Here is a 25,284-nt window from a genome sequence, read left to right as displayed (position 1 = left end):
GCGGGTGAGGCGGCGCCAGTTCCTGGGCATCAGGTTCAGCCTGATAACGTAGACTCCATGATTACTGAACATGAGTATGGAGAGGCGATGAAGGTTGATGGAGAAGAGTTGGAGGGTGAGGGGGGTAGGGAGTTTGATGATGTATGTGAATACCCAGGGAAGTGATGTTGAGAGGTGACGCTGAGAATGAGATAGGTTGGTGAGGGAAGTGGGCGTGCGAGTGCAAGTGATATGAGGAGTGATTCTGATTCTGCGATTGGGGGGGTTGGGAGTTATGCGTAAGTGATATTTCGGGGAGAGGGAAGAGAAGGAAATGAGGAGAGGCTAATAGCGACAGGTCTTCCACGTATACCATTGGCTCTAGCTTGGCGGATGAGGTTGTTGAGGAGAATGGGAGGACCTACCATGTTTATAAGGATGGGAGTGAGTTTTCTGGAGAGATTGTGAGAGGGGGTTGCTGACGGGGACAGAATACATGCTTCCGAATGATGAGGTTCGATTCATTGTTTCGGGACTTGGAACCTTTTGCTAACTGAAGACATAGGTAGAGTTGAATAGACTTGGTTGGTTTGTGAAATGCTCTGAAAGGAATGATAGTTAATCATGTAGATATGCAACACAAGATGTGGAGCATCACTTTAGATGGCAAACTGCACCTGGCACCCATTGATCCGAATCCACAAAACGTTCTCGATGTCGCAACCGGAACTGGTATTTGGGCTGTAGAATTTGGTACTAACCCATTCTCTCAAATTTACATAAAATACTTACTCTGGCAGCCAACATCTACCCCTCAGCTCGAGTAATAGGAACAGACCTCTCACTTATCCAGTCAGAATAGTGAGTCAAGTTTATCTCAACTCCTCTCATATTACTAACAGTCTCAGCATTCCGGCAAACTTACAATTCGAAATAGACGACGCAGAAGATGAGTGGATCTTCCCTCAAAAATTCGACTACATCCACGGCCGCACCCTCGCAACATGTTTCAAAGACCCATCATCTATTATCGGCAAAGCGTTCGAAGCACTTGCTCCAGGAGGCTACTTCGAGCTCCAAGATATGTGCCTCCAAACTTCAGACGATGGAAGTATGAACGGTACAGCACTTCTGGAATGGCAGACTCATGTCAAAGAAGCTGCCACCAAGACTGGAGTGGAGTGGACGAATGTCCCCAACTACAAACGCTGGATGATTGAAAAAGGATTCGAAGAGGTTACCGAAGTTAAATTCAGGTGGCCCAGTAATCAGTGGAGCAGTATCAGGAAAGAGAGATTACTTGGAGCGTGGACTCAAGCACAGATGAATAATGGGATGTTGGAGAGTGTGAGTACGAGGTTGTTTATGATGAAGTTGGGATGGTCGAAGGAGAAGTTGGATGAGTTTTTGGCGAGGGTTAATAGAGATACGAAGAATCCGAACATCAAAGCTTATTCGCCGATGTGAGTCCCTCCCTTATTACTTGAATATCTTGCTAATGCCTTTGCAGAACGGTCGTTTATGGGCGGAAGCCGAGGGGTGCTTGAGCCCATGAGATCAAGGCTGCACATTTTCTTCTGGATCAGCGATCCTTTACATATGCCTGGATTTGGACAATCGTCCTTTGCATATACTGCTTAGACAGATAGGTACATTTTCGTTATCCAAACGCGTTAATCTGCAAACTCTAGATTCATAAAGACCAGCTTTCTCAGAGTAACTCCCACATCCCATCCCAAAGCCGCATTTCAGTCACATACTCCTCACTCGCCCCCACATCCTGCCTCTTCTTCCTCCTCTCCGCCCTAACCCTCTCAATCTCCTCCCCGCTCCTCCTAATGCCCCCCATAACCGCCTTCCCCACCTTCTTCACGCCCTTCCTTACCACTTCCATAGGTCCCTTTATCACCTCCATCCCAGTCCCTACAGCCCTCAAACCCTCCACCCACGTCCTCCCAATCTCATCCCTAACCTCATCCTTACAACTCTCCAAAACAAGCAGAAGCATAGCCCTCATCACGAACTCCGTCTCCTCACACCCGTTCCCTGCCTTCTCTTCTAAGCCCTGCAAAATCGCCGGAATCGAAGAAGGAGGAGGATCGAGAGCCACGATATCTTTGGCTAGCATATCGACATCGAAGATCCCGACTACTTTCGTCTTGGCGTTCATACCTAGAGAGCGGAGCAGTGATGAGACGGGACGTAAATCCCTTCCTACGCCTGTGGAGACGAAAACTAGGTCGCGATTTTGAGGTAAGAGGTGTTCTAGTGAGATGAATGACTTGGTTACGAGGATAGGTGTTGTTTTTATCTTTCGGTGGGCGGAGGAGGGGGCCGGATTTGTCCACCAGAGAGCGAGTTTTGTGGTGAATGTGTGGGTTGTGAGGATGTTTTGGGGTGGGAGATGAGAGAGGTCGAGGAGGTCGAAAATTGAGAGGGTTAGCGGGAGGTCTGTTTTCTTTTTGGATGAGAGCGTGGGGATTGAGATGAATATTGGAGGGCGGAATTCAGGGGCGTTGGGACGAGAGTTGGAAGTGAGCCCAAGAAGGTCGCGGAGGAGTGGGACACCTGGTTCTGGTCCTTTCTGCGCCATGTCTTCCTCCCTTCCGTCAGGCTCGTGGTAATTACTTGTGCCGGCGACATTGGAAGGTTCTTGGAAATCGGAGGTCATTTGTAGAGCTGTCTAGGACGATTATTTGGATTTGGCCTGAGGAGGTGGACAGACCGTGTGGGTGAGAGTTTGGGTCCCAAAGTGGTGCGGGCCGTTCCTATAATTCCATTCTAAGTAAATATTCAGAGCGTTTTTCAATTAAAAACAGGGGAAGATTATCGGTGGTAAATGAACACAATAAAATCGTCCAAAATTTCCGGTTTTCAGGAGGTAGAATTCACTCCAATGAACTAAGAAAGTTGTGTCATTGACTGTTTGAGCAAGAGACAGTCACACAGCGATGAGTCTTTAAAATTCTTGATTGTTCCATAATATTCAGCGAAAACAAGTGATCGTGGTTGAGAGGACTCGGAGAATATCATGAACACTTCATGGAGCAAGCACAGAGCAGGACTCGCTACGCATCAGGTGCCAGAGCCTCCCCCTATCTTTCCAAAGGCCTGTTTTGCGGTGGATATCTCAACGACACAGCGCAGAATGGCGAACCGTGATCAACTGAACTTGGAATAGCTTCATAATTCAGTGATTAAGACTTGCTCTAAATCTCGCGCCTCCTTTGATTGGTCGATGGGTAGTGCCTTGGTACAGCACGTTGGTACCGAGTTGGTAATCAATCAAAAGGGGCAGTGTCGCTCTGTCAGCCTCCAATATTTCATCTCAACTTCCTCAATTCCCCTTTAAAAATCTCTTCACAAATCTTCCAGTCCTTCTCCACAAAATGGCTATCTCACCAACCCCTATATCCACGCAGCCTATGATCATGGTGCATAGAGGTTGGCACGAGCACCTGGAACCTCACAGGCTCTCCGAGAACGTTTTCCGTCTGGACAGTGGCTCCGGCACCACAAGTGAAGGCACCATGGGGTCGGAGAAGAAGAACTCACCTCGGAAGTCTAAGCTTGCTATCCAAGAATTTGCGTTCGTTAATGCAACGACACCGTTCAGGAATAGAGATCCTGAGGTTCGGAGGCTGGTTCGAGGTCACGTGGTCAAGGACACGACAAGGAAGAAGAAGTTGCGGAGGGAAAAGGAGAGGCCAAAAATCTCGATATCAGTAAGGCCTGAATCGGAAGATGGATTTCAGGAAGGCTGTTCGAGTTTGAAGACTAGACAGCCGTCTGTTGTCCCTGAAGAAATGACTCTTGCAAACCTGCCGAAAGAATATAACTCCAAACTCCCGTATAAGGAAATGGATCCGCATCCTGAGCTATCACCAATTATACACCATATTACGGAAATGGGGTATGCCATGTGTCCGCACCTCGTTTCTTTCAGAATCAACCCTATCGGTCCAACGGCGTGGTTCGACCATGCGCTGAGGGATGAAGCGCTGTTTCATGCGTTGTTGTATACGACCACGAGTTATGCAGGGCTGATTGGAGGGAGCACGGAGACGAAGGAGTCGATTGTGCATTTTGGGAGGAGTGTGAGTTTGGTGAAGGAGAGGCTGAAGAGTATGTGTGATGTGAGGAATGGGAATGTCGTTACAGCCTTGGTGGAGGGAACTGCGAGGGCTGTGAGTTGTCTGGCTTTTACTGAAGTAAGTTTTGTTTCTGTAGAATTGGCGAGGTGGTTATTAACGGCATCTCGTAGGTCATTCGAGGAAATATTGAGGGATGGAAAACACATATGACCGGCTTGAAACAAATGGTTGATGTGAGAGGAGGCATAACCAACTTTAGCATTGGTCTTCAGCTCAAGCTTCACCGGTGAGTACTCCAAGATTCGCTTTATCAAAGAAGTGACGTTGACATATTTCAGTGCCGATCTTTGGGGGGCTACAGAATACCTCTGTCATCCATACTTCTCTGGATCCGGTGGACTTCCATACCTGCCATCACAAGATGTGAACAAACTTTCGGCTCAAACACCCCTTCTCAATTTACTAGACACGCTTCCACTCTCGCCTGACCTCTTAAATTCTCTGGCATATATGCATGCCCTCTCCGAACGGATATCCGATGTGTCTTCCGGGTCCACGTTGTACACAGAGGCCGAACAGATATCTCTAATGAAAGACACCTTCTCACTTTGCTATTCGCTCGTCCTCTCTCCTAGTTCCCCGCCCCTGAACTCAGGAAACGCATCTCTAGACGACGTGCTAAGAATAGGCGCTATTCTGTATCTCCAGACAACACCGCAAGAATTCCCTCATGCTGCAGTTGGTCTAAGCAATTTAGTGAAGAAGCTGAGGGGATTGGTGTTCAACGTCCACATGTGGAATGTGAGGGAAGCGGAGCTCGTTCTGTGGTTGCTGTTTATGGGTGCGATGTGCGCGAGGAAAGGGCCACATAGAATATGGTACATTGATCAGATTGAGAGATTGACCGGGAGGTTGAGGTTTAGAGGGTGGGATGTGGTGAAGGAGAAATTGGAGAGGTTCTGGTGGGTGAGTGGACTTCATGAGAAGGCTGCTAAAGAAGTTTGGGAGGAGGTGGAGGTACTGCGGAGCGTGATGAATGGAGAGTGATGTTCGATGATAGATGTAACGTGCATAGAAGACTCTCGTAGTGTCAGTCCGCGGAAAGTAAGCTCCAGCGTCTAAAAGAGCGACGGAAACTCTCCAGAATTACTACTCTTGAAAGTTCACTTGCAGGGAGCTCCTGAACCAAAATGAAGGATCAAATCCTCCGTGAAGCCTGCCAACTCCTACCCAGCGCCCTCAATAGGAGGTATCCACGGCACCCGACTTCCGGTGAAGACCTCCACTTGAGGAATAAAGGTCTTGGCGGGATCACGGACCCCATCGATACAACCAGCCTCATTATGTCGGGATGTCCTGTGCTAGTTCTGTATAGCAAGCTTCCACATTGGCTTCACGAATGGTTGTAGATGGTGTTCCACTCTCAACAACTTTTCCTCACACACTAAGTTTGGCAGATTCGACTTTGAGTATTTCGATCGAGACCAGGATGTTGAGTGCGAAGGCAACACGGGTTAACTTGCGCTTGCCCATGCAGTGGCAGCGGGAGGTCAGGATTGGTTCGCTGCTCCAGGAGATGCGGTTGAAGCCGCAGAGGCAGGAAGACCAAGGTATAGCCAAATATTGTTCTTATTAGAGTATTAAGCTAAACTTGACAGAGGAGATAATTCATGAGGATTTCATGGAGCTTTATGTGCTGTATCTGTGTCGCCTTGACGCCATCTTTTTCTCTGCTTGTTGGTTTACCTCATGGGGAAGTAGCATTCTCTCCACGAGCCGTTCTCATGAGCGCAACTTCTCGATCAAGGAGAGCTAGCCTAATTCAGTAAGCAGTCTAAGGGAGTTGGGAGGGGAGCAGAATGAGAAGTGAAAATATTAAAAAATCACTGGAAAATGACTTCGCGGTCCTGCAGCCCCACACTACAAGTCGCGTTTTCCTAAACAGGATGCATGAATAAGTAAAAAGGCGCCCTCAATATTGACGATCAATAACTTCTGGCACAGAACCCAAAATCCAGGCACTCAGAAAGGAGCACCCACATGATTGGTAAAGAGGAGTCTACTTGGATGCTCAGTTTGCCAAACCAGTTGTTCCGTAACTGTGGGAATGCCTTGATCCAAGTGAGAGGTTCACTAGACAGGCTTCGTGTGCTCGATAATTGGCTTCTTTCATCTTCTAACAAGTGGGTATCAAGAATTGAGCAAGAAAGGTCGGTTAAAGTGCCAAGCGACGCACCATTTACGAGACATGAGAGCGCCTCGGAGTCTGCCTTGGCCGGGAGTACACACTGGTTTGAGATGCTGATTGAATCTTCGGATATGAAGGGATATGCGCATCGAACATCAGTCCGAGTACACAGACTCAGCATCCACTCTCATCACCGTCGAAGCCCTACCAACACACGCCTGCAGTGGTGGCACTGCGCCAGCAGAAGAGCGTTGATCTGCATCGCGAGGCTGTGATTGAGCCTTCCCCCGGGAGACATATAGACGCATGCTGCCCGTTACCAGATATCCAGCAGCGCTAAGTGGCTTGGTAATGAGACACCACTTTCATACTCGAACGCCCGAACACCATGAGGGGAAAAGGGTCCGGATCTAAATTTCTTTGTTGTGATGTTCAGTTTTGGCTCTCAAGATTTGAGGCAAATCGTGTGACGTCCTTCAAGACAATTGGAAACTGATAGGATGAGAACTTCTGCCCTTTCACTTGAAATATGAACCTTTCTCTATATCAACTCTGAGTTTATAGAGTGTACTAACGCAAACTCCGAGTCCCAGTCTTGATATGCGCTGGGGAAAATGATGACGGTTTTGACATTTATATCTGATGACTAAGGGATATTTAGGACTTTTGGTAAACCCGAAATATGTGAGGGCTTAATAGATAGGAGTTGAAACAAAACTGCACCGTTAAGATTGTTCTGTTAGCAGGAGAGAGGAACGGAGGAGAGGGTCGTGGAAAGGGGCCCGGATTTTAGCGTGGGGCAACTTTTCAGCCTTGCCAACATTGACATCGCGACGCGTTCTTGATGGAAACTGCAACCAGCACACAACGCAACAGCCACAGCCAGCCCTTCAAAACCATTGATCAGGTATCCCGAGACGCCCGTGATATGCCGGATCCCACGCGTCGATGATATCTATTCCAGATCCTGAGAAATGGCTTCGGTCACTTCGCTAGGCCTCCATCAGCCTACAGGACTTCAACATGCGATCCAAGAACGATTCCTGCCTCCAGAACCACCTAGCACATCCTACGAATGGCACAATCACTTCGATAGCAATGCCGATTCCTCCTCCGAAGATGACGAATTGCTGGTGACCCCGCGGTGCGTGATATGGTCTCGGGGTGGGGTCTTTCGAAAAAGCTACAATTTTGATCTGGAGAAGGAAGAGGTCACCCAAGCTTTGTTGACAACATTTCCGAGTGTTGGCCCTCTCGCTGCCAAGGAGAGGAAGGCGACACAGAAGAAGGGAAATGCAAACCAGAGGGAAGCAGCAATTGTCGTCTTTCTTAAGACTCAAGCACATGTGTATTTCCTCTCTGGCACGAGCCATGTTATACATCTGCCGTTCGAGGTTGAGACCGCCTCTGCTGCTCCCAATGGCCTCATCATTCAACGAAAATTACGGGTTGACAATCTCGTGCCTGCATCTCTCAATTTCCCGAAAGTGCCGCCGAACTCCTTCGTTTCCTCCCAACCAAAGTCATGGTCTGCTGCAAGCTCGCAACTATCAACTTTCTCCATCGCAGACCTCGGGGCGCCGAAACAGATGGCAATGCCACATTCGACACTGAAGGATATGTGGGATCCGCCAGCACTGAAGAATGACTCGAATTGGCCAAGGCTCTTCTCATTATCGGACCCCCTTGCTGAAATTGGGCTGGTTGTTGCCAAACCCGTCAAATCGCCGAATCGCGGACACAGGGGGAGCTCTGTGAAGGCAGCCGCGTTAGATACTGCAGAAGAAATACTCCATGTGTCTCGTCGAGACGAGTTCTCTCCCAAGGACAGCAAGGACCCCCTCATCCTTGCATTGACTCTGAACCGAGAAACCAGTATGTATACGGTATGGAAGGTCGCATATACTGGTGAAGAGTCAAGTCTGGGAGAGAAACAGAGGATTCCGAGCGGTGCTATATCCCGTCGAAGAAGCTCCTTCGTCCCTGGTACGGGGACAGGGGCCACGACCCCCGTCATGAACAGCCAGCAGACGTTCAGAGAAAGTCTGGGGGGCAATCAACAGGACCTGAGGTCGAAGAAGAATAAGAATATGCAAGATGAGTCCCGAGACAGGCTTACTGATTTTGCCTCGACTCTGGACCCTGACTTTGAGAATACCACAATTCCACGGAGGAAATCTCGACGGGTGAGCTCGATGCTTGCAAGAGCAGACTTGTCTGCGTCACATGAGCGTTCTGCCTTCTCAGAGCTTGCAACTGGGCTTCAGCACTCCACCACCAGACGAGCAGAGTCTTTGGGCGGCCAACATGCCAGAACAAGCATTGGAAACCATTCAGTAGTGAATGGACAAAACTTTCATCAAGCCTCGCACTTCAACAATAGTCTTAACAACTATTTGGAAGCGCCCGTTGATGATCTCCTGGACGAACTTCGAGCCGGTGGGGATTTCGAGGGATTCCACAATATGGGACTCGATGACGATGAATTCGACGGCCTCAAGCAAGAAGTGGTCTTCAGCAAAGTGTGCCAAGTCCCCGCCGAACATACTAACGTTCGATACTCGAGCCAACATCTTCCCGCGTCCAGCCAATGCAAGATTTTCACACTGACAGCTCCACCATCTGCAGCGGATAACAAGCAAGGAAACACCATTGTTTACTGCGCGTTAGACACTAAGGAAAGGAAGCTTCTAGTGTTAACTCTCTTTGCGCAGATCCATAAGGCGAACGTTGACCTTTCTCCGAATCATGTCAATGGCATGAAATCGGAGAGGGAAATCACCGTGGTCACCTTGGGACCGACAATGAGAGCGGACAACATCATCGATGCGTGCAGGATTGACGATGGGCTGGTTTCCCGCATTCTACTCCTGACTGACACTGCAGATGGGTATGGAGAGCTCACTCTGCAAGCACCATGGTGTGGATTGATGAAAGTTCCACTCCCTCCGAAATTTGCCGTCAGTAATATTCGAACTCTCAGTCATAACATTCTCCCGCGAGCGAAAAGGGAAGGTGGCTTTAAGAGGGTTCTCAGTCAGGGACCTCGAGCTCTTCGAGGTCTGAAGAACTCCAAACCAGGAGGTCTCGTAGATCTCGTTGATGATGAAGGAAAGATGCACCAGCTCCAGATCCAACTGCAGCCTCGAAACCCCCATGTTTGCAAAATTCTTGAAGTGTGTCGAGGCGTTATTCCAGGAGGAAGAGCGGGAGAAGGGACCCTCAATGCATGGTGGAATGTCATGCAATGGCTCCGACTTGAGTCAGTAGAAGCAGAAGACCCTGAGTGGTGTGCTCTTGTTATTGTTCTACTCTCCATGGTAATCAGCCTGGGTAAACTTTCGAAGCCGGCGAAGCACCACACACATGCAAAGCAGAAGTCTCGAGCTGGCTTCTTACGATCTAGCAGTGGTGCTCAATCGGACCAGGAAAGCTGGGAGATAATGCTGGAACAGGAGGCCTTCAATGGAAATCCATTGCCGTCTTGGGCTGACAATTCTGGTTGGAGTTGGCTTGCTGATGATGCTGGCTTGAATGATGGCGACTCGGAGCCACTTTCGTTGTTTGGTGCAAAGAGCAGTGACAGAGACTCTTTTATTAGAAGACATGTGAAGCTCGCCAGAGACTTCGCATGCACACAATTCGGCCAGAATGCAATTTATAGTTGTCTCCCGACGTCTCCTGACAGAGAGCGAAGTATCGAGAGTCGGAAAGCTGCTCTCGTTGACATTTTTACTTGTCTACATCTTCTACGAGAAGAGCAAAGGCTAGATACGACTACAGCCGAGTCATTGAGTACTGGTGTGGCAAACTTGAGTCCAGTTCTTGCCCAGATTGCCAGGTGGCTTGGCTGGGACAGTTGGATACAACACTATGAGTTTGAGGAGGCTTCCTTAATTGATACGGACTACGATACTGGCAAGTTACTGTTCAACAAAACTGATTTGATAGGCTAACAAAGTGAGCTAGATTTCCCCATCGAGTCCGTTGTTCCTCAACTGTTTGAGTGTCCGTCCATTTACGACTGGATACAGAATTGTTTAGCCAGTCGTCGTCTGATACCATTCATGACACTCCCAGAAATGGTTGCTACTCGATCCCCTGCTTCTAGCAGCAATGCTCATAACTTGAGTCAATGGACCAGACTCACTCCAAGAACACTTATGTTGGAGCGATTCTTCTCTTCGATGCAAAGCGACTGGTGCCCGGCCCAGTTCGTCGAGGCGTTGTTTGCTGCAGGCATTGATCTCCTCGTGCTGGAAACATTACCCGAAGCTGTCCTAGCCCCTTTCCAAGAGGCCATAGTCCAGTGTCAAAACGAACCTCCGACGTCTTGGAGCAAAGATCTCCTTGCCCTTGTCGGCCGAGAAGACGTAAATACGCTGTTGGTGCCGGGACAACAAGCGCGTCATTCCAAGACGAGCATATTGGTAAGAGCGCTCATAAAACATCGCCGTTCGAATGCTAACTCGACAGGCTCCATCCCACGAAGCAAGCTTGGATGTCCACTCTATTTGTTTATTTACAGGAGATAACGAGAGTACGGGATCATTTGACGGATCTGCAGAAGTAGATCGACAGGCCATTACTCGGTCGATATTCAAAGACGATCGAAGGATGAATGAAGCCTCAGCCATCTTGAGCACTACGACACCTACTGTAGCACGCTGTAAAGCTGAACCACAATGGACAGAATCGGAGTTGCTAGAAGCACAAAAAGAACATGCTCAGATGCTAGCTCACCGGACACTGGCGATTTCTTCTGGGCGGGGATTATTATACTACAGCGCCCGAATACCTCTCCTCACGCAACAAGTCAAGATTATCACCTTTAATCTGAGCTGTATAATGAAACCGGACAACATTAGTGTTGGAGTCGACAAAAGTGCATTCACAGAAGAGAAAGTATGCTGGGCTTTCTTCCATGCAGGAGTTGCTGCTGGGCTCAGCATATCGCGTGATGCAAAAGGAATTGATACTTCATGGATTCTATACAACAAACCTCCAACGGAGCTCAATAACCGCCACGCTGGTTTCTTGCTTGCTCTGGGTTTGAATGGACATTTGAAGTCTGTGGCCAAGTGGGTTGCTTTCAAGTATTTGACTCCGAAGCACACGATGACTTCCATTGGATTACTTCTCGGTTTGGCTGCATCATATATCGGGACAATGGACTCTTTGATTACCAGGCTCCTCTCTGTCCATGTGACACGCATGCTGCCCCCTGGTGCAGCGGAGCTGAATCTTTCGCCTCTGACTCAGACGACTGGGATAATGGGCATCGGTTTGCTTTATTGCAATACACAGCATCGCCGAATGAGTGAGATAATGGTTTCAGAAATTGAGCACATAGATACTGAGACTGAAGAGGAGCCTCTACGAAATGAGGGTTATCGGCTTGCTGCCGGGTTTGCTCTTGGCTTTATCAATCTGGGAAAAGGCTCAGATTTGAAGGGACTTCAAGATATGCGGCTCACGGAAAGACTCCTTGCTCTTGCGGCAGGCAGCAAGAAAGTTGACCTTGTCCATGTTTTGGACAAAGCTACGGCTGCGGCTGTGGTGGCCATTGTTCTGATCTTCATGAAATCAGAAAATCAAGTCCTGGCTCGGAAGATCGACGTACCAGATTCTCTTCTGCAGTTCGATTATATCCGACCCGACATCTTCCTCCTCCGAACACTTGCCAGACATTTGATTATGTGGAGCAAAATTGAGCCGTCTTTCAACTGGATCAAGGTCAATCTACCAAAAGCGTACCAAGATCGAAGCAAGCTGGAAAGCGTCAATAGCTTGACGAGTGAGGATCTCCCATTTTACGATATCATTACCGGTCTTTGCTTCAGCATTGCCTTACGATTCGCTGGGTCTGCTTCCCTGGTTGTTAGGGACCTACTGATCCATTACCTTGATCAACTGATGCGGATATGCCGGATCGAGGCGAACACTTTTGATAAGAAGTTGACCAGAAATACTGTGCGAAATTGTCAAGATCTCGTTTCTCTGGCAGTAGCGACTGTAATGGCTGGTACCGGCGATCTTGTCGTCTTCCGTCGACTCCGATCAATGCACGGTCGTGATGACAACGAGACGCCATATGGTAGTCATCTTGCAGCTCATCTGGCAATCGGTGCTCTGTTTTTGGGAGGTGGAACTTTTACTTTTGGCACGTCAAATCTGGCAATTGCTGCGTTGCTGGTGGCCTTCTATCCCATTTTCCCATCATCGGTACAAGACAACAAATCTCACCTTCAAGCTTTTCGACATTTCTGGGTGATGGCGGCAGAGGCACGATGTCTTGTTGCCAAAGACATTGACACGAACTTGCCTGTTCCGATTCCGGTCACGATAACCCTTCGGAATGGCGCACAAACTCAACGACATACACCTTGTTTGCTACCAGAGCTAGATCGGATTAGTACCGTTCGTACGACAAGCCCGGAGTATTGGAACCTTGTCCTCGATTTTGAGCACAATCAGACACACATCGCTGCGTTTAAGGCTACTCAAACAATATATGTGCGACGCCGACCAGCTCATGATGCCAACACATCCGTATTCCAAGCGACTTTACAAGCCCTGAATGACGGTGCTGGCACATCATCCAACTCACTTGAGTGGCTGTTCGAACTTCCTGCCTTCGCAGGTCTCACCAAAGCAGAAAGAGCCCTGGTTCTTCCGCCTAATCATGGTGGTGCGAGTGATATCCATGCTAGTACAGATCAGACGGTTGTGGATTCAAGGTTGGTGCTCGAGAATGCAACTCTTGATAGTGGGAAGAGAGATCGACTGTTGGGCTTAAGATTACTCTTCGACTGGGCGGATCGGGCAACGAGTGATGGGAAGGATATGCAATGGATACGAAGGGAGGTGGTAGAGAGATTGAAGGCTAGGGTATGGATGCTAGGGACGGAGTAGGTGCATTATCACGGTGTTTTGAGTTGCTGAATTGGGGCAGCACTGTGTAACGCATTTTAGCGGTGAACGGAAAAGTAGCATTTTGAGTGGAACCGCAGATCTTGGCTAAGAATGGTGAGAACTGCAAACCTTGATCAATGTCCTAGAGTATACCACGTGCTCCGGAGAGGTAACAAGGTCCGACCCAGCTGAAACGCGGACTCATCTTCCGCATCCACTGCACTCCCTTGGAAGGACCCACTTCTTCCAAGCTCGAAATCAAGGCACACCCGCTGCTGGTTTCAGTTTCACACTTCTTTCTTTCTTCTTTATCCTGACGATACAGTTCACTCACTACCAAAGAATCAACCCCCTCAATCTAATCCAACTTACTTCGTCCAAGGTTTGTATTTAATTCTCGAAGAACGGAATTGAAATGTGAGTAGTATGCTGATTGAAGCAGATGCCTTCCGTCGTCGAGCAGCAGATCCAGGCCCCTGAGCCCATGACCGCTAACACTGATAACATTGCTACGCAGCAGCCCGTAAGTCCCTCCCTTCCCTCACTCCCAATCAATCCCCTTCCTATATCAATCCCTTTGTCGATCATTGGAGAAGGAAAGGAGCTGACCGTATCGTGACAGAAACCAGCACCAGCCATGACGACCGGTGACGAGGTCGGACTCCGTGGTGGAGAGTCTGCTGGCTGCGAATGTTGCGGTTGTAGCTGTGGCGAGAGCTGCTGCTAAGCAGCTCTGCTTGTCCCACGATAGGCGGCACGATTGACACACATGAGGAGACTGGGGCTTGCATTTTGGGGGAGGGAATCGGTGCGATGGGGCAGTGAGGGATTGGCGATACACAATTGAATCGAATTACAATTGCTTCATGAAGATATGATATTTCCTTGGAGCAGATGCAAGAGCGATGATCGATTAACCTTGGAGTGACAAACAAGTACCGAACTATTGGTCCGCCAAGATGAATGGCACCATGATGGAGGGCTTGCCAAGGAGCTGGGCAAAGCTTGTCCTCACTTCCCATCTGATTATTTATCACTATCCGCGAAACAGACCAGCATCGATGAACGTATGAGTTTGACGGCTGGCCATCGTGAGTGCGAGCACCTTCCAGCAAACCGAAATCTGATGCGAAGCTGTGCAAACTCATACCTTATCGTGATTAGCAAGTCGCGCAAGAGTGGTGTAGCAGACCGCTCAACACGGTCCACTGTCTCTGCTCCTCACAGAATATTGCCTCAAATCGTGTGCTTCATTTATCATCGTCTTCTTAATTCAATATCGCATCTAGACTTGACCACCAAGCCCTAGAGATTCTCTTGTTTAATTTCTTGCATCGTACATCATGATCGCTATGGCTGTACGGAGGCGCCTTCCGAGATTCAATGCTGTCATAAATCCCGCGCTTCCCCTGAGAAAGGGGCCCGGGTGTGTGATCACGTGCTGGTTACAGAAACCCCACCAAAATATGGTTGGAAAAGTAATTATTGATGTTGTTTGTCTACTCTCCAGAGTGGAGTAATCCAAAAATCGAAGTTGGAAGGCGAGTTATCTTCATCCTGGAAAGGCGACCATGTGGAGCGGGCTTCGACACTCGTCTTTCTTCTGCGCTAAAGTTACAGTGTTTTGTCTCGAGCCGTTCAGAGAGCGCGGCAGGTTCGGCTCTGGATGACAGTTCTCCGAGCATGAGCTAAAATTGCAGTGCACCGTTACCGAGACCTCTTAACTCCCTCCAAAACCGCGATTTTTCATGACATTGCGCATTTGCGCATTATACTTAGCTTTTGAAATTTTGAAATAAAGTAATTATTTAAATTCCTATTAATCTATTTAATTCTCTATTAAATTTTTAATAAATTTTATAAGGCTATTTTTAGAAATTTTTATATAAGTAATTAAATTTAATATTTTATTAAATAAAGAAAAGAAAATTTAAAAATATATAATCTTAAAAATATATAAGCTATTATAGCTACTTTGCTTAAATCTTATTAAAGTTTCCTTAAAAATCTTACTTTTATTATTATAATTATTATAATATATAATACTAATAGAGGTTAGACTAGAACTAACTAGATATATAAAGTTAAAGTCAGGAAGTATAAGTCGAGATCACGTGTTATGACTTGAGTCACGTGTTACGACTTCGCTTAGCTAGTATATAAGCCCGTATATAGTATGGTATAGCAAGCCGTATTCTATTAAAATTGCTTTGTTTTAATAGTTTTAATATTTTGGTTATATAGTAAAGGCTAGGGCCTTTTGCACGTGACTTGCGGGAATTATATAAGAAAGCTGGTTTTTCTATAGTTCTAGATAATAATTTCTCTTCTATATTTAATTAATTAAGCTTTTATATACTATATACTATTTATACTTTACTATTTATACTTTTAATCTTATTATTTTATTATTAAGTTATATTTTATACTCTAATATACTTTATATAGGTTTTTGTCTTATTATAATTTCCTTCTCATATATTTTATAATAAGTAATATAGGGAAAATCGAAATTTTATAGTTAAGGTAATACTTTTATAAAGTTCTGAGAGATTTCTATAAGGCGGATTATTAACTTAGTAAATTTAGAAAGAAAAGAGCTATTATAATACCTTAAGCTTAAGGCTAAAATATTAAAAATATATAAATATTAATCTTAGTATCTTATATTAATTTCCGATATATCTAGTAATTTGGATACGGGTTAGCTATAAGATATAATTACTAGTATAATATATAAAAATAGTAAGAATAAAGGCTAATTATAAAAGGAAAAGAAATAGAAGAAATAAAATAAGAAATATTATATTAAAATAATATAAGTTAGACCTTAATTAGAAATAGACTTTAGTACTCGGAAATAAAGTTATATTATTAATTTATATATTATTTTTAGTTATAATAAGAGCCGGAATTAAAATAGCTTTAATTTTAGTAATAAAGCTTGCTTTTAAATCTAAAAAAATACCTGAATTAGGAAATGCCCTTAATTTCAAGTAAAATAGTAAATAAGAACCAGAAATAAGAATTAAAAAGAAATTAGAAATAAGAAATTATATAAATAATCTAGGGAAGCTTCTAGAGAAAGAAAAGAATACTAAATAAAGATAAAAAAAAGAATTCAGAAAAGTAAGAGAAATTAGTGAAATTATATTTATTATATTTATTATTATCTTTAATAGTATTATTAAATATATTTAGTTTAGTAAAATTAAAAAAAAATACTATAGATATTAAGCTAATAGAATAGAAAAGAGAATATAAATAATAAGAATAAGACTAGAAAAACTATTACCTTATTACTACTAATATTAAAACTCGAACCTAAACTATATCTATTATTATTAACCGGTTTCTCTCAAATCCCGATTCCTATACTAAAAAATATATTTAAATAGAAAGTTAGTATTTTAGAAATCTTATTAGTAGAAGTCTCAAGTATAAAAACTCTATAATTAGTTATAAAAGAAATTATTAAAATTAATATAACTAAGAATAAGTATATACTAATACCGGATTTAAACCTACTACTTATAGAAGCTCCTAAAATACTATAGTTTTAGGGAAATAATATTTCTATATTCTTAAAATAATATATAAATATATATAAAAACTATTATATTTCTAATAATATTAAGAAAAAGAGAATTATTTATTATATCTTTCTTATTTATAAGAATTAAATTAAGGCTATACTAGAATACTATACTAATAATCTAGGAAATTACTAGAAAACCAAGTTTTTTAAGGCTTTATTAAAGGAATTCCGAAAATATAATTAGGAAATACTTAAAATTAGTTATAATTTTTTTAATTAGATTATTATATAAGCCCAGAATAGAAAGATCTCTTCTAAGTCTTATATTAATATATTTAATAAAGTATTAAAGAAGTTATTAAAGAGGAAAAAAATAATTAAAATTATTTAATATTAAGAATTTATAAGAGAATTATTTATTTTAGTAAGAAATTATATTCTTAAGAATATAAACTTTAAGTTTACGAATATTTTTACTTATAAATATAATAAGATATATAAGAAGATAATAATATCTTATTAATATAAAAAAAAGAAATATTGTTTTAATATTACTAATAATTTAAATATATCTAGATTTAAATAAGAATACTTAAATATAGTAATTTATAATATAGTTCCCAAACCAGAAAATAATTATTTTTTACTAGTTTCTTTTATTATATTTCCTAAAGCTATTATAGATATAAGTAAAAAGAAAATTTAGCCTATAGCTAATTATATAAAATCTATTAAAAGTAATAAATCTAAGAAAAATAATATTAACTAGCTAATAAGAAATCTAGAAAAACTATTTATTACTATTATAATTTAAGAAAATCTATAAAAATAATTTAATATAATTACTATTATAATTCGAGAAGATATTTATAGCCTATTTATATAATTTAGCTAATTATAATAGAAATAATAGTATTAATAGCCTAGTAAATATAATTCGGGTTTTCAGAAAAAATATATTAGAAGTTATAATAATAGTTATAGAAAATACTATAATAGCTATAATAGTTAAGCTAAAATAAATAAAGAATCTAGATAATTATATTCTAGAGAAAATTAGTTTTAAATATAATTAGAAAATACTATTCAAATTAATATAACCTATAATATAGCTCTAAAATTAAGAAAATAAATTTACTATAAGTATTATAATAGAAATAAAAATAATATTATTAATTTAGAATATATTTATATTTTTTAGTTCTATTATTTATTAATAAAAGAACTTATAAATTATAAATATATTTACTAATTTAATAGAAAATAATATAAAGAGCTATTTAAGCCTAAATAAAAAAGTATTTCCTTTTTCCTTACTAGTAAATACTAGTAGTTTAATTAAATTATTTCCTAAGTTTAAAGAAAAGAATTTAATTATAACTTAAAAATATAATCTAAAAATATCTAGAAAATAATAAAAGATATCTAGTTTACTAAATAAGAAAGAAATAAGAGAACTAGCTAATCGGGATTTATATATAAAAGCAAATAAGTTATATTTAGGAAATCTAAATAGCTATTTTATTTTAAAGGAAATTATATTAGAATTACTAATATTTCAGGTTCTGGAATTAATAAATAGTATTAAGATTTGGCTATAAATAATATTTCTATTAATACTATAATAAGTTTCTTATTAATAAAAAAAATAAAAATAAAAATAGCTAAAGAAGTTTTCTAAAAATAAGCTAGAATAAAAGAAAAGCTATTCTATATAAAAGGCCAGAAAAATATTATTCTAAGAAATAATAAATAAAGAAATAGCCTAGCTAAAAATATAAATATTAATATTTTCGGAAATAAATAAAATAAATTAAAAATCTAATATACTTTTAATTATAATAAATATAAAACTTCTAAAATTAATAATATTCTAATAAAATTACTAAAAAAAGTAATTATTTTATTTCTAAAAATTTAGAAAGAAATAAAAATACTTATTAATATTTTAAAAATACCAAATCTAGCTATTATATTTTAAAACTAATAAATAAAAAATAATATTTCTTATTTTATTATTTTATAAATAAGAAATACTATTATATTAAATATAATTAAATATATTAGAAAATTTATAAAACTAGTAGCTATAGCTTATATAATAAATAAAATATTTAAGAAATTAGAAATACTAGCTCAGATATCTAATACTAATAAGATTATTTAATTTAAAAGTAATAATATTAATATTTGAATATTACTAGCTTATAAATATATTATATAATTTTTATATTTTTAATTTATATTTCGAGAATCTTAAGAAAATATTAAATATAAAAAAATAATTAATATTAGAATTAAAGTTAATATTTTTTCTAAAAAGATCTTTAGAAATATTAGTAAAATAATATATAATATTATAAATTATTAAATATAGACTATTATTAGAGCTAAATTTGAATTTATAAAAATAATAAAGCTTAGAACTAAAATTATAAATAGAATAAAATACGAAAATATATTCTTTCTAGTTAAAGAAATTCTAAAGATTCTATTTAGTTAATTATTTTTAGTAAAAATAAAAATAAAAATTATATATAGAAGTAATAGTTTATAGAATAAAAGATTTACTAATTCTAAAGATAATTAGAATACTTATATTATTATAATTATTTTATTTTTAAAAATACCGGAAAATAAAAGAAAATAATAGTTTAAAAGTATTAAGTTTCTAAAGTTAAGAAATTAAATAATATAGAATAGAAAATTAAAGATAAAAAGAAAAAATAAAGTCTAGTATTATAACCGGTAGTAATATTAGAGGAAATAGAAAGATACTGGAATTTTTTATAAATTCTTTTATTTTAGGTTTAGGAATTTAGGAAATTAATAATATTAGTAAATAATAAAGCCAAAAAATATTATAGAATTAATTAAAAATAATTAGAAAAAACTTGAAAAAAAATTAAAAAAAGAGGCTAGAAAGTAATAATAAAAGAAGTTATTATATATATAGTTATTAGAAAAGAAAAGAATATATAGTAATATAAAGAAGTTCTTTTATAAAAATAAAGAATTACTTGAATTAATTATTAGTTTTTATACTAGTTCTAATCGGAAATTAGTATAATTAATTAATATATATTTTCAGGAGTTTATAAATAATCTCTAGAATCTCAGAAATATTTATATAAGTTTCTTATATAAATATTTTATTAAATTCTTTTTATAAAGCTATTCAGATTATTCTAATACAAGATTTAATAAATAGTATTAATTTTATAAAATAATACTTTAGTATTTTAGATTAAACTAATTAAAATATTTAATTTCTAAACGAAATTATAATTATTAGCTAGCCCCTATATCTGAAATATAATTACTATTTCTTCTCGCTTATTTAGCCCTGATTTAATTAGACGATTTTTATATCTATTATTTAGATTATATTAGTAAAACTACTTTCTAAGATATTAGAAATTTATCTTAATTAAATAATTAATTAATTAAATGTTTTACTAGAATAGATTAATAAATCTTATAGATAAGATTCCTAGAAAGAAATATAATTATAATATATATAGAATTATATATAATAAATCTCGGGTATTAATTAGGGAAATTAGTAATTCTTTTATATTATTATCTTATTACTAATTATATTATAGGCTTTAGGCTTATAGTTCTCTATATAATAAAGGCTTCCCTGAACTTTATAAAAGAAATAAAGATTAGTTCTATACTAAATTTAATACTATAGTTTTATAACTCACTAATTTATTTTATTATTTTATTATTTACTAATAAATATCTTATAATTTCCTTATTTTATATTCTTAAATATTTTACTTATAATAAGTATTACTAGCTTAGTTACTAAAATTTGTTTTATATACTTTATTTTGAGTCTTAAATAATTTCTAGATATATAATTAAATTTATTATAATTATAATATTTAAGATTAAAGAATTCGGGCTTTAAAATAATAAACTTAATTATAATATAATATTATATAAACTTTATAATATAAATAGCCGAATTATTATAATATATAATTATAGTCTTTTATAGCTTCTAGATAAGCTTATTATTTAGGTTATTTTTAAAATCTTATAAGTTAATATTTTCGTTTATTATATATTTTAGAAATAAAATATAAAACTTTTAAAAAATTTAGCCTTTCTTTATTAATAGCTTCTTAAATACTTATTAAATATTATATTTCTTATTTGAATAATTATATAGTTTCTTTAAATAAATATATAGTTTTTTAATAATCTTATATATATATATATATTAATTATTTTAATTTAAATAAAGAAAAATTAATATAAAAATATAATTAAAAATATAATTAAAAATATAAATAATTTTAAAGTTTTTTATTTAGTAAGTATTAAAGTTATTATAAAACTTATTTTAATTTTAAATTAACTAATTATTAATATAATATTATTTTAATTATATTTTTAAAAATAAAAGAATTAAAAAATTTAATTAAATATTTTTTTAAAAGTAAAAAAATTAGATATTAGAAAGCCTATAAGTTATATAATAAGTTTCTTAATAATAATTTATTTTATTTTTATAAAACATACTTAATTTCTTTTAGCTAATTATAATAATTCTTATTATAAATAAGAATATTATATGTTTTTAGAATTAGCTAAATAATTTCTTTATATAAAGCTTTTAAATTTTGAAATAACTCTTAATATTATACTCTATTGCTTTACTAATAAATTTAGCGTCACGTGACTATAATAACGCATGTGGCTGTACTAGTATTTAGAATACTAAAGCTCTTATACTTAAGAGCTTCTTTCTATAATTTAGAATTCTCGAAATAAGAGCCACTTTACTATATTTTCTAAGCCCAGAAATCAGGCCTCGTAATACTTACGAGCCCATTCTTACTAGTCTGTATTCTATAGGCCCATTTTCAGGCCTTGCTAAATTCAAGTTAATAGTTTTATATTGCTTTTAATAGATAACTACTTATTGTTTTTCTTTTAAACTAAAGTATATAATATAGAAATAGTTAAATTTATTTATTAATAATACTAGAATAAATTAAGTAATAGTTCAAAAAGTTAGGAATTTCCTTTAGTAGTTCTTAGTAAGGAAATTGCCTTATATTATATAGATTAGTAAGAATGGGCTCGTTAAAACTTTGTTTTTAATAAAATAAGTTTCTTTTTTTCTTTTTTTTTCTAAAAAAGAATCTCTTTTTTATTATAAGTATTAATAAGATATTTGAATTTCTTAAAAGACTTAATAAGAGGCTATAGTTTATTTTCTAGTAATATATTAGTAATATTTTATATTATAGCTTTTTTTAATTTATTTAATTATTTTAGAACTTGCTTTCTTATAAATCTTTTTTAATAATAAGATTACTAGCTTATTTGCTTGCCTAGCTAGTCTAAGGCATTTTATTTAATTATTTTAGAGCTTATTTTTATTCTAATATTAGTTAATTAATATAAAATTAATTATAATATATTATATTTATATTTATTAAAAACTAATTAAATAAATATTATTTAAATTCTTTATAAAATTAAAAAATAAATAAACTTTAAATTATATTATAAATATAAGATCTAGAACCTAAAAGATATAATTAAACTATTTTTATTTTAATAATTTAAAGCTAAAAAATATTACAATTCCCAGATGCCCGGTATCTGAGATGCCTTGCCAGATACCAGATGCCTTCTAGATATACGTAATATAACTGCCTTACTAGGGAAGTATACTTGAAATATACTAGAGGTATTTAGAAGGCTAGCCCCTTCGGGACTAGTATACTATAGGATATATATACTTCTTTATAGCCTTCTATATTCTAGTTTTCCCTTTCTTAGCTTTGAATTGTCTTTATAAGGGACCTTCTATCTTGCTTTCCAAGCCCTAAATACTATACCCGTAATAGTATTTAAAGCTTACTTTCTTTAATTCTATAGAGGATTTTAAATAAACTAATTCAGAACTATTAGTAATATAGATACTACTAAGATAATAGAATCTCAGAAATATAAGTAATAGATTCCAGAATAATAAAAGCGAAAAGCTTTAGAATCCTTAGAGGAATTAGATATTTATATCTTTATAAATATATACTAGTAGTATATTAGAAATGCTCCCGAAAAACCCGAAAATTAAAGAACCTCGAATAAAGGCTACTCTTTAATTAAGTTCTAAAGCAATAGATATATATAAGCCAATAATCTGACTACTATTCTATAACTTTATAGGCCCTATATATATACTAGTAATAAAACTACTAGAAAGAATATAATAGAGGAAAAGTATAATAGGTTAATTTCCCAGAATATTATATAACCAGAAACTATATTAACTTCTACTAAGGCTTCCGGTAAAGCTCCTACTAGTTCAGGTTATTCTATTAATAGCCCTTCCTAAACTAAATATTCTATTAGTATTTCTAAAGAATTTATAAATAAGTCTATAGAAATAAAACCCTCTGCTTTTATTATAAAGCTTCTAGAGACTAAAGACTATATTACTACTGGAGAGTTATATAAATAGGCCAAGGAACTTAATACTTTGCTCTTAGATATTAATATTATTATAAAAAGCTATTAGAAGAATATTTAAAGAGCTATTTCATATAAGAATACTTATAGTTATAATAAAGCTATTTTCGAGAATACCAAGTTCTATAATACTAAGCTTAAGAATAAAGTCAAATATTATATAGCTATAGTAGATTGGCTTATAGTAGCTCTAACTACTTCTATTCTACTTACTCTAGCTATTCCGAATTCCTCTCAAAAGAATTCCGAACTATCTCCTGCTTATTTCTATTCAGGATCTCCTATATCTTATATTTCCTTTAGAAATACTAGAGTTACTAAGCTTCCAGATCTAATTCTCTTTACTAGAGATTATACTATTTTTAATAACTGGCTAGTTTAGATTAAGAATAAGCTATAAGGAAATACTAATTTATATTTCTTAGAGAATCTCAAGATTATTTATATTTCTAGTAGATTTACTAGTAATACTCTTGCTCTAACTAATTCTTATATAAATAAAGATAGTCCGAATTAGTACTATTAGCTTTTAGAGCTCTATTTCTATCTAAAGAAGCTATATTCTAACCCTAATAAAATATAGAATACTTATTATAACTTTAGTAAGCTTTAAATATACTCTAGTTAAGTATTTCAGGAGTTTTATATTCTCTTCTTATAACTATCTATAAAAGGCAGTATTAGTCTTTAAAATATTAAGTATAAACTAAATAAGAAGCTTTTACTAAAGCTTTAGAAGTTAGTATATATATACTATAATAATTCTTCTATTAATACTACTTGCTTTACTTAGTACTATACTACTAATAATTAGTATATTAAGGCTATATATAAGAAAACTAAGAAGTATAAGAAGATAAGAACTATTTCAGCCAAGTTTATTTCTGGTACTATATCCTTATATATTTCTAAGAAGTATATTCCTAAAAAGGAACCCAAGAAGCCTATATTAACTACTTTTATTAAGTATATATTCTCTTATAAATATAAGTAATATCCTATAAAGACCGAGAATCTCTTAACTATTAAGTACTATAACTATAATAAGTTTAGCTACTATATTAGATACTATCTAATTCTATATAATAAGAAAACCAAGATAGCTCTTTCTAGAATTAAGCCGGGTTTAGTTTCTATTCTACTAGAATATACTATTCTAGTAAAGTATTTAGAGAATTCGAGCTCTAATTCTGGTATAAAACCGGGAAATAAGTATTTCTAAAGAAAGTCTTTATTTTAGGGGCTTATAGTATGGATTTAGTAGAGATTAACTTAACTTATCTAATAAAAGGAAATACTTTTATAATACTTTATATTATTAATATAAATAAATTAAGAATTAAGTCTTTTTCCCTTATTAATACTAAAGCTAATAGTTATACTTTTATTAATATAAAGCTTACTTAGCTTATAGAGCGATTTTTAGGGATAGAACTATAGCTTCTTCCCTTATCCTATACTATATATAGTTTTAACGGAAAGCTAGCTGAGTTTACTAAAAAATATATAGAAGTCTTATTTCTAATTAATAAATAAAGTATTAATATATCTATAATTATCCTAAATCTTAGAGATTATAATATTATTTTTAGTAGGAAATAGGTAGTATATATTAATATTCTGGTTAATTATAGAAAATATAGGCTTATATAGCTAAAGAATAAGCCTAAATATATATAATTTAATTATATTATTAGTACTTTATAGTAATAGCTAGAGAAGTAATTTAATAAGAAATATTAAAAGAATACTAATTAATAAGATTCTATTATAAGCTATTTCTGGAAACCTTTTATTCTAAAGCAGTTTTTCTTCTTTTAAACTAATTAGAGGAAATTATATAAGACTATAAAAAAGAAGCTTCTATAGCCTAATTAAGATATAATATTTAAGTAAAAACTAAAGAAGCAGAAAGAGGTTTTTAATAAAAAGTAAATATTAGATCTAGCTATTCTTATTTCTATAGTATTTAATTATATAGCTAAGAGAGAAAATAATATTATTAGTTAAATCTCTATTTATAAGATTAATAAAGAGCTTAAAGCTCGGAAAATAGAAGCTATTTC

At 36.5% G+C, this 25,284-nt stretch overlaps 5 protein-coding genes across 5 annotated transcripts; 4 read left to right on the top strand and 1 right to left on the bottom strand.

Annotated features, from left to right (window-relative positions):
- The first annotated feature begins 104 nt into the window (after positions 1-104).
- K444DRAFT_15061 (S-adenosyl-L-methionine-dependent methyltransferase) lies at positions 105-1,608 on the top strand. Its single transcript, XM_024870604.1, has 8 exons — positions 105-278; positions 338-423; positions 471-493; positions 545-563; positions 610-732; positions 780-840; positions 888-1,442; positions 1,490-1,608. Exons 1-8 carry the CDS (start codon positions 232-234, stop codon positions 1,524-1,526), a joined length of 951 nt encoding a protein of 316 aa, XP_024744302.1. The 5' UTR covers positions 105-231; the 3' UTR covers positions 1,527-1,608.
- Positions 1,609-1,690: 82 nt separating this feature from the next.
- K444DRAFT_658458 (uncharacterized protein) lies at positions 1,691-2,824 on the bottom strand (the record flags this gene model as incomplete). Its single annotated transcript, XM_024886258.1, has 1 exon — positions 1,691-2,824. Exon 1 carries the CDS (start codon positions 2,648-2,650, stop codon positions 1,691-1,693), a length of 960 nt encoding a protein of 319 aa, XP_024744301.1. The 5' UTR covers positions 2,651-2,824.
- Positions 2,825-3,320: 496 nt separating this feature from the next.
- K444DRAFT_15044 (uncharacterized protein) lies at positions 3,321-5,223 on the top strand. The gene is made up of 3 exons (XM_024870603.1): positions 3,321-4,190; positions 4,244-4,359; positions 4,412-5,223. The coding sequence occupies exons 1-3, from the start codon at positions 3,369-3,371 to the stop codon at positions 5,118-5,120; spliced, it is 1,647 nt and encodes a 548-aa protein (XP_024744300.1). The 5' UTR covers positions 3,321-3,368; the 3' UTR covers positions 5,121-5,223.
- Positions 5,224-7,091: 1,868 nt separating this feature from the next.
- On the top strand, positions 7,092-13,364 carry K444DRAFT_550767 (uncharacterized protein). The gene is made up of 3 exons (XM_024876518.1): positions 7,092-10,179; positions 10,231-10,691; positions 10,738-13,364. Exons 1-3 carry the CDS (start codon positions 7,236-7,238, stop codon positions 13,174-13,176), a joined length of 5,844 nt encoding a protein of 1,947 aa, XP_024744299.1. The 5' UTR covers positions 7,092-7,235; the 3' UTR covers positions 13,177-13,364.
- A 34-nt stretch (positions 13,365-13,398) lies between these two features.
- On the top strand, positions 13,399-14,027 carry K444DRAFT_606336 (uncharacterized protein). The gene is made up of 3 exons (XM_024878967.1): positions 13,399-13,558; positions 13,619-13,699; positions 13,799-14,027. The coding sequence occupies exons 2-3, from the start codon at positions 13,619-13,621 to the stop codon at positions 13,901-13,903; spliced, it is 186 nt and encodes a 61-aa protein (XP_024744298.1). The 5' UTR covers positions 13,399-13,558; the 3' UTR covers positions 13,904-14,027.
- Positions 14,028-25,284: the final 11,257 nt, after the last annotated feature.

The sequence above is a fragment of the Hyaloscypha bicolor genome (genome assembly GCF_002865645.1).
Source record: "Hyaloscypha bicolor E unplaced genomic scaffold K444scaffold_10, whole genome shotgun sequence".
NCBI classification, from domain to species: Eukaryota; Fungi; Ascomycota; class Leotiomycetes; order Helotiales; family Hyaloscyphaceae; genus Hyaloscypha; species Hyaloscypha bicolor.
The sequence above is the reverse complement of the archived record's forward strand: the minus strand, read 5'-3'. Positions and strand labels throughout refer to the sequence as shown.

Bases quoted from the DNA above. Each gene is read 5' to 3' on its own strand.
- K444DRAFT_606336 (XM_024878967.1), top strand. From the start codon at position 13,619: ATGCCTTCCGTCGTCGAGCAGCAGATCCAGGCCCCTGAGCCCATGACC. The intron at 13,700-13,798 runs GTAAGTCCCTCC...GTATCGTGACAG, and splicing joins ACATTGCTACGCAGCAGCCC to AAACCAGCACCAGCCATGAC.
- K444DRAFT_550767 (XM_024876518.1), top strand. From the start codon at position 7,236: ATGGCTTCGGTCACTTCGCTAGGCCTCCATCAGCCTACAGGACTTCAA. The intron at 10,180-10,230 runs GCAAGTTACTGT...AAAGTGAGCTAG, and splicing joins TGATACGGACTACGATACTG to ATTTCCCCATCGAGTCCGTT. The intron at 10,692-10,737 runs GTAAGAGCGCTC...CTAACTCGACAG, and splicing joins ATTCCAAGACGAGCATATTG to GCTCCATCCCACGAAGCAAG.
- K444DRAFT_15061 (XM_024870604.1), top strand. From the start codon at position 232: ATGAGGAGTGATTCTGATTCTGCGATTGGGGGGGTTGGGAGTTATGC. The intron at 841-887 runs GTGAGTCAAGTT...TAACAGTCTCAG, and splicing joins TCACTTATCCAGTCAGAATA to CATTCCGGCAAACTTACAAT. The intron at 1,443-1,489 runs GTGAGTCCCTCC...ATGCCTTTGCAG, and splicing joins ATCAAAGCTTATTCGCCGAT to AACGGTCGTTTATGGGCGGA.
- K444DRAFT_15044 (XM_024870603.1), top strand. From the start codon at position 3,369: ATGGCTATCTCACCAACCCCTATATCCACGCAGCCTATGATCATGGTG. The intron at 4,191-4,243 runs GTAAGTTTTGTT...GGCATCTCGTAG, and splicing joins GTTGTCTGGCTTTTACTGAA to GTCATTCGAGGAAATATTGA. The intron at 4,360-4,411 runs GTGAGTACTCCA...GACATATTTCAG, and splicing joins CTTCAGCTCAAGCTTCACCG to TGCCGATCTTTGGGGGGCTA.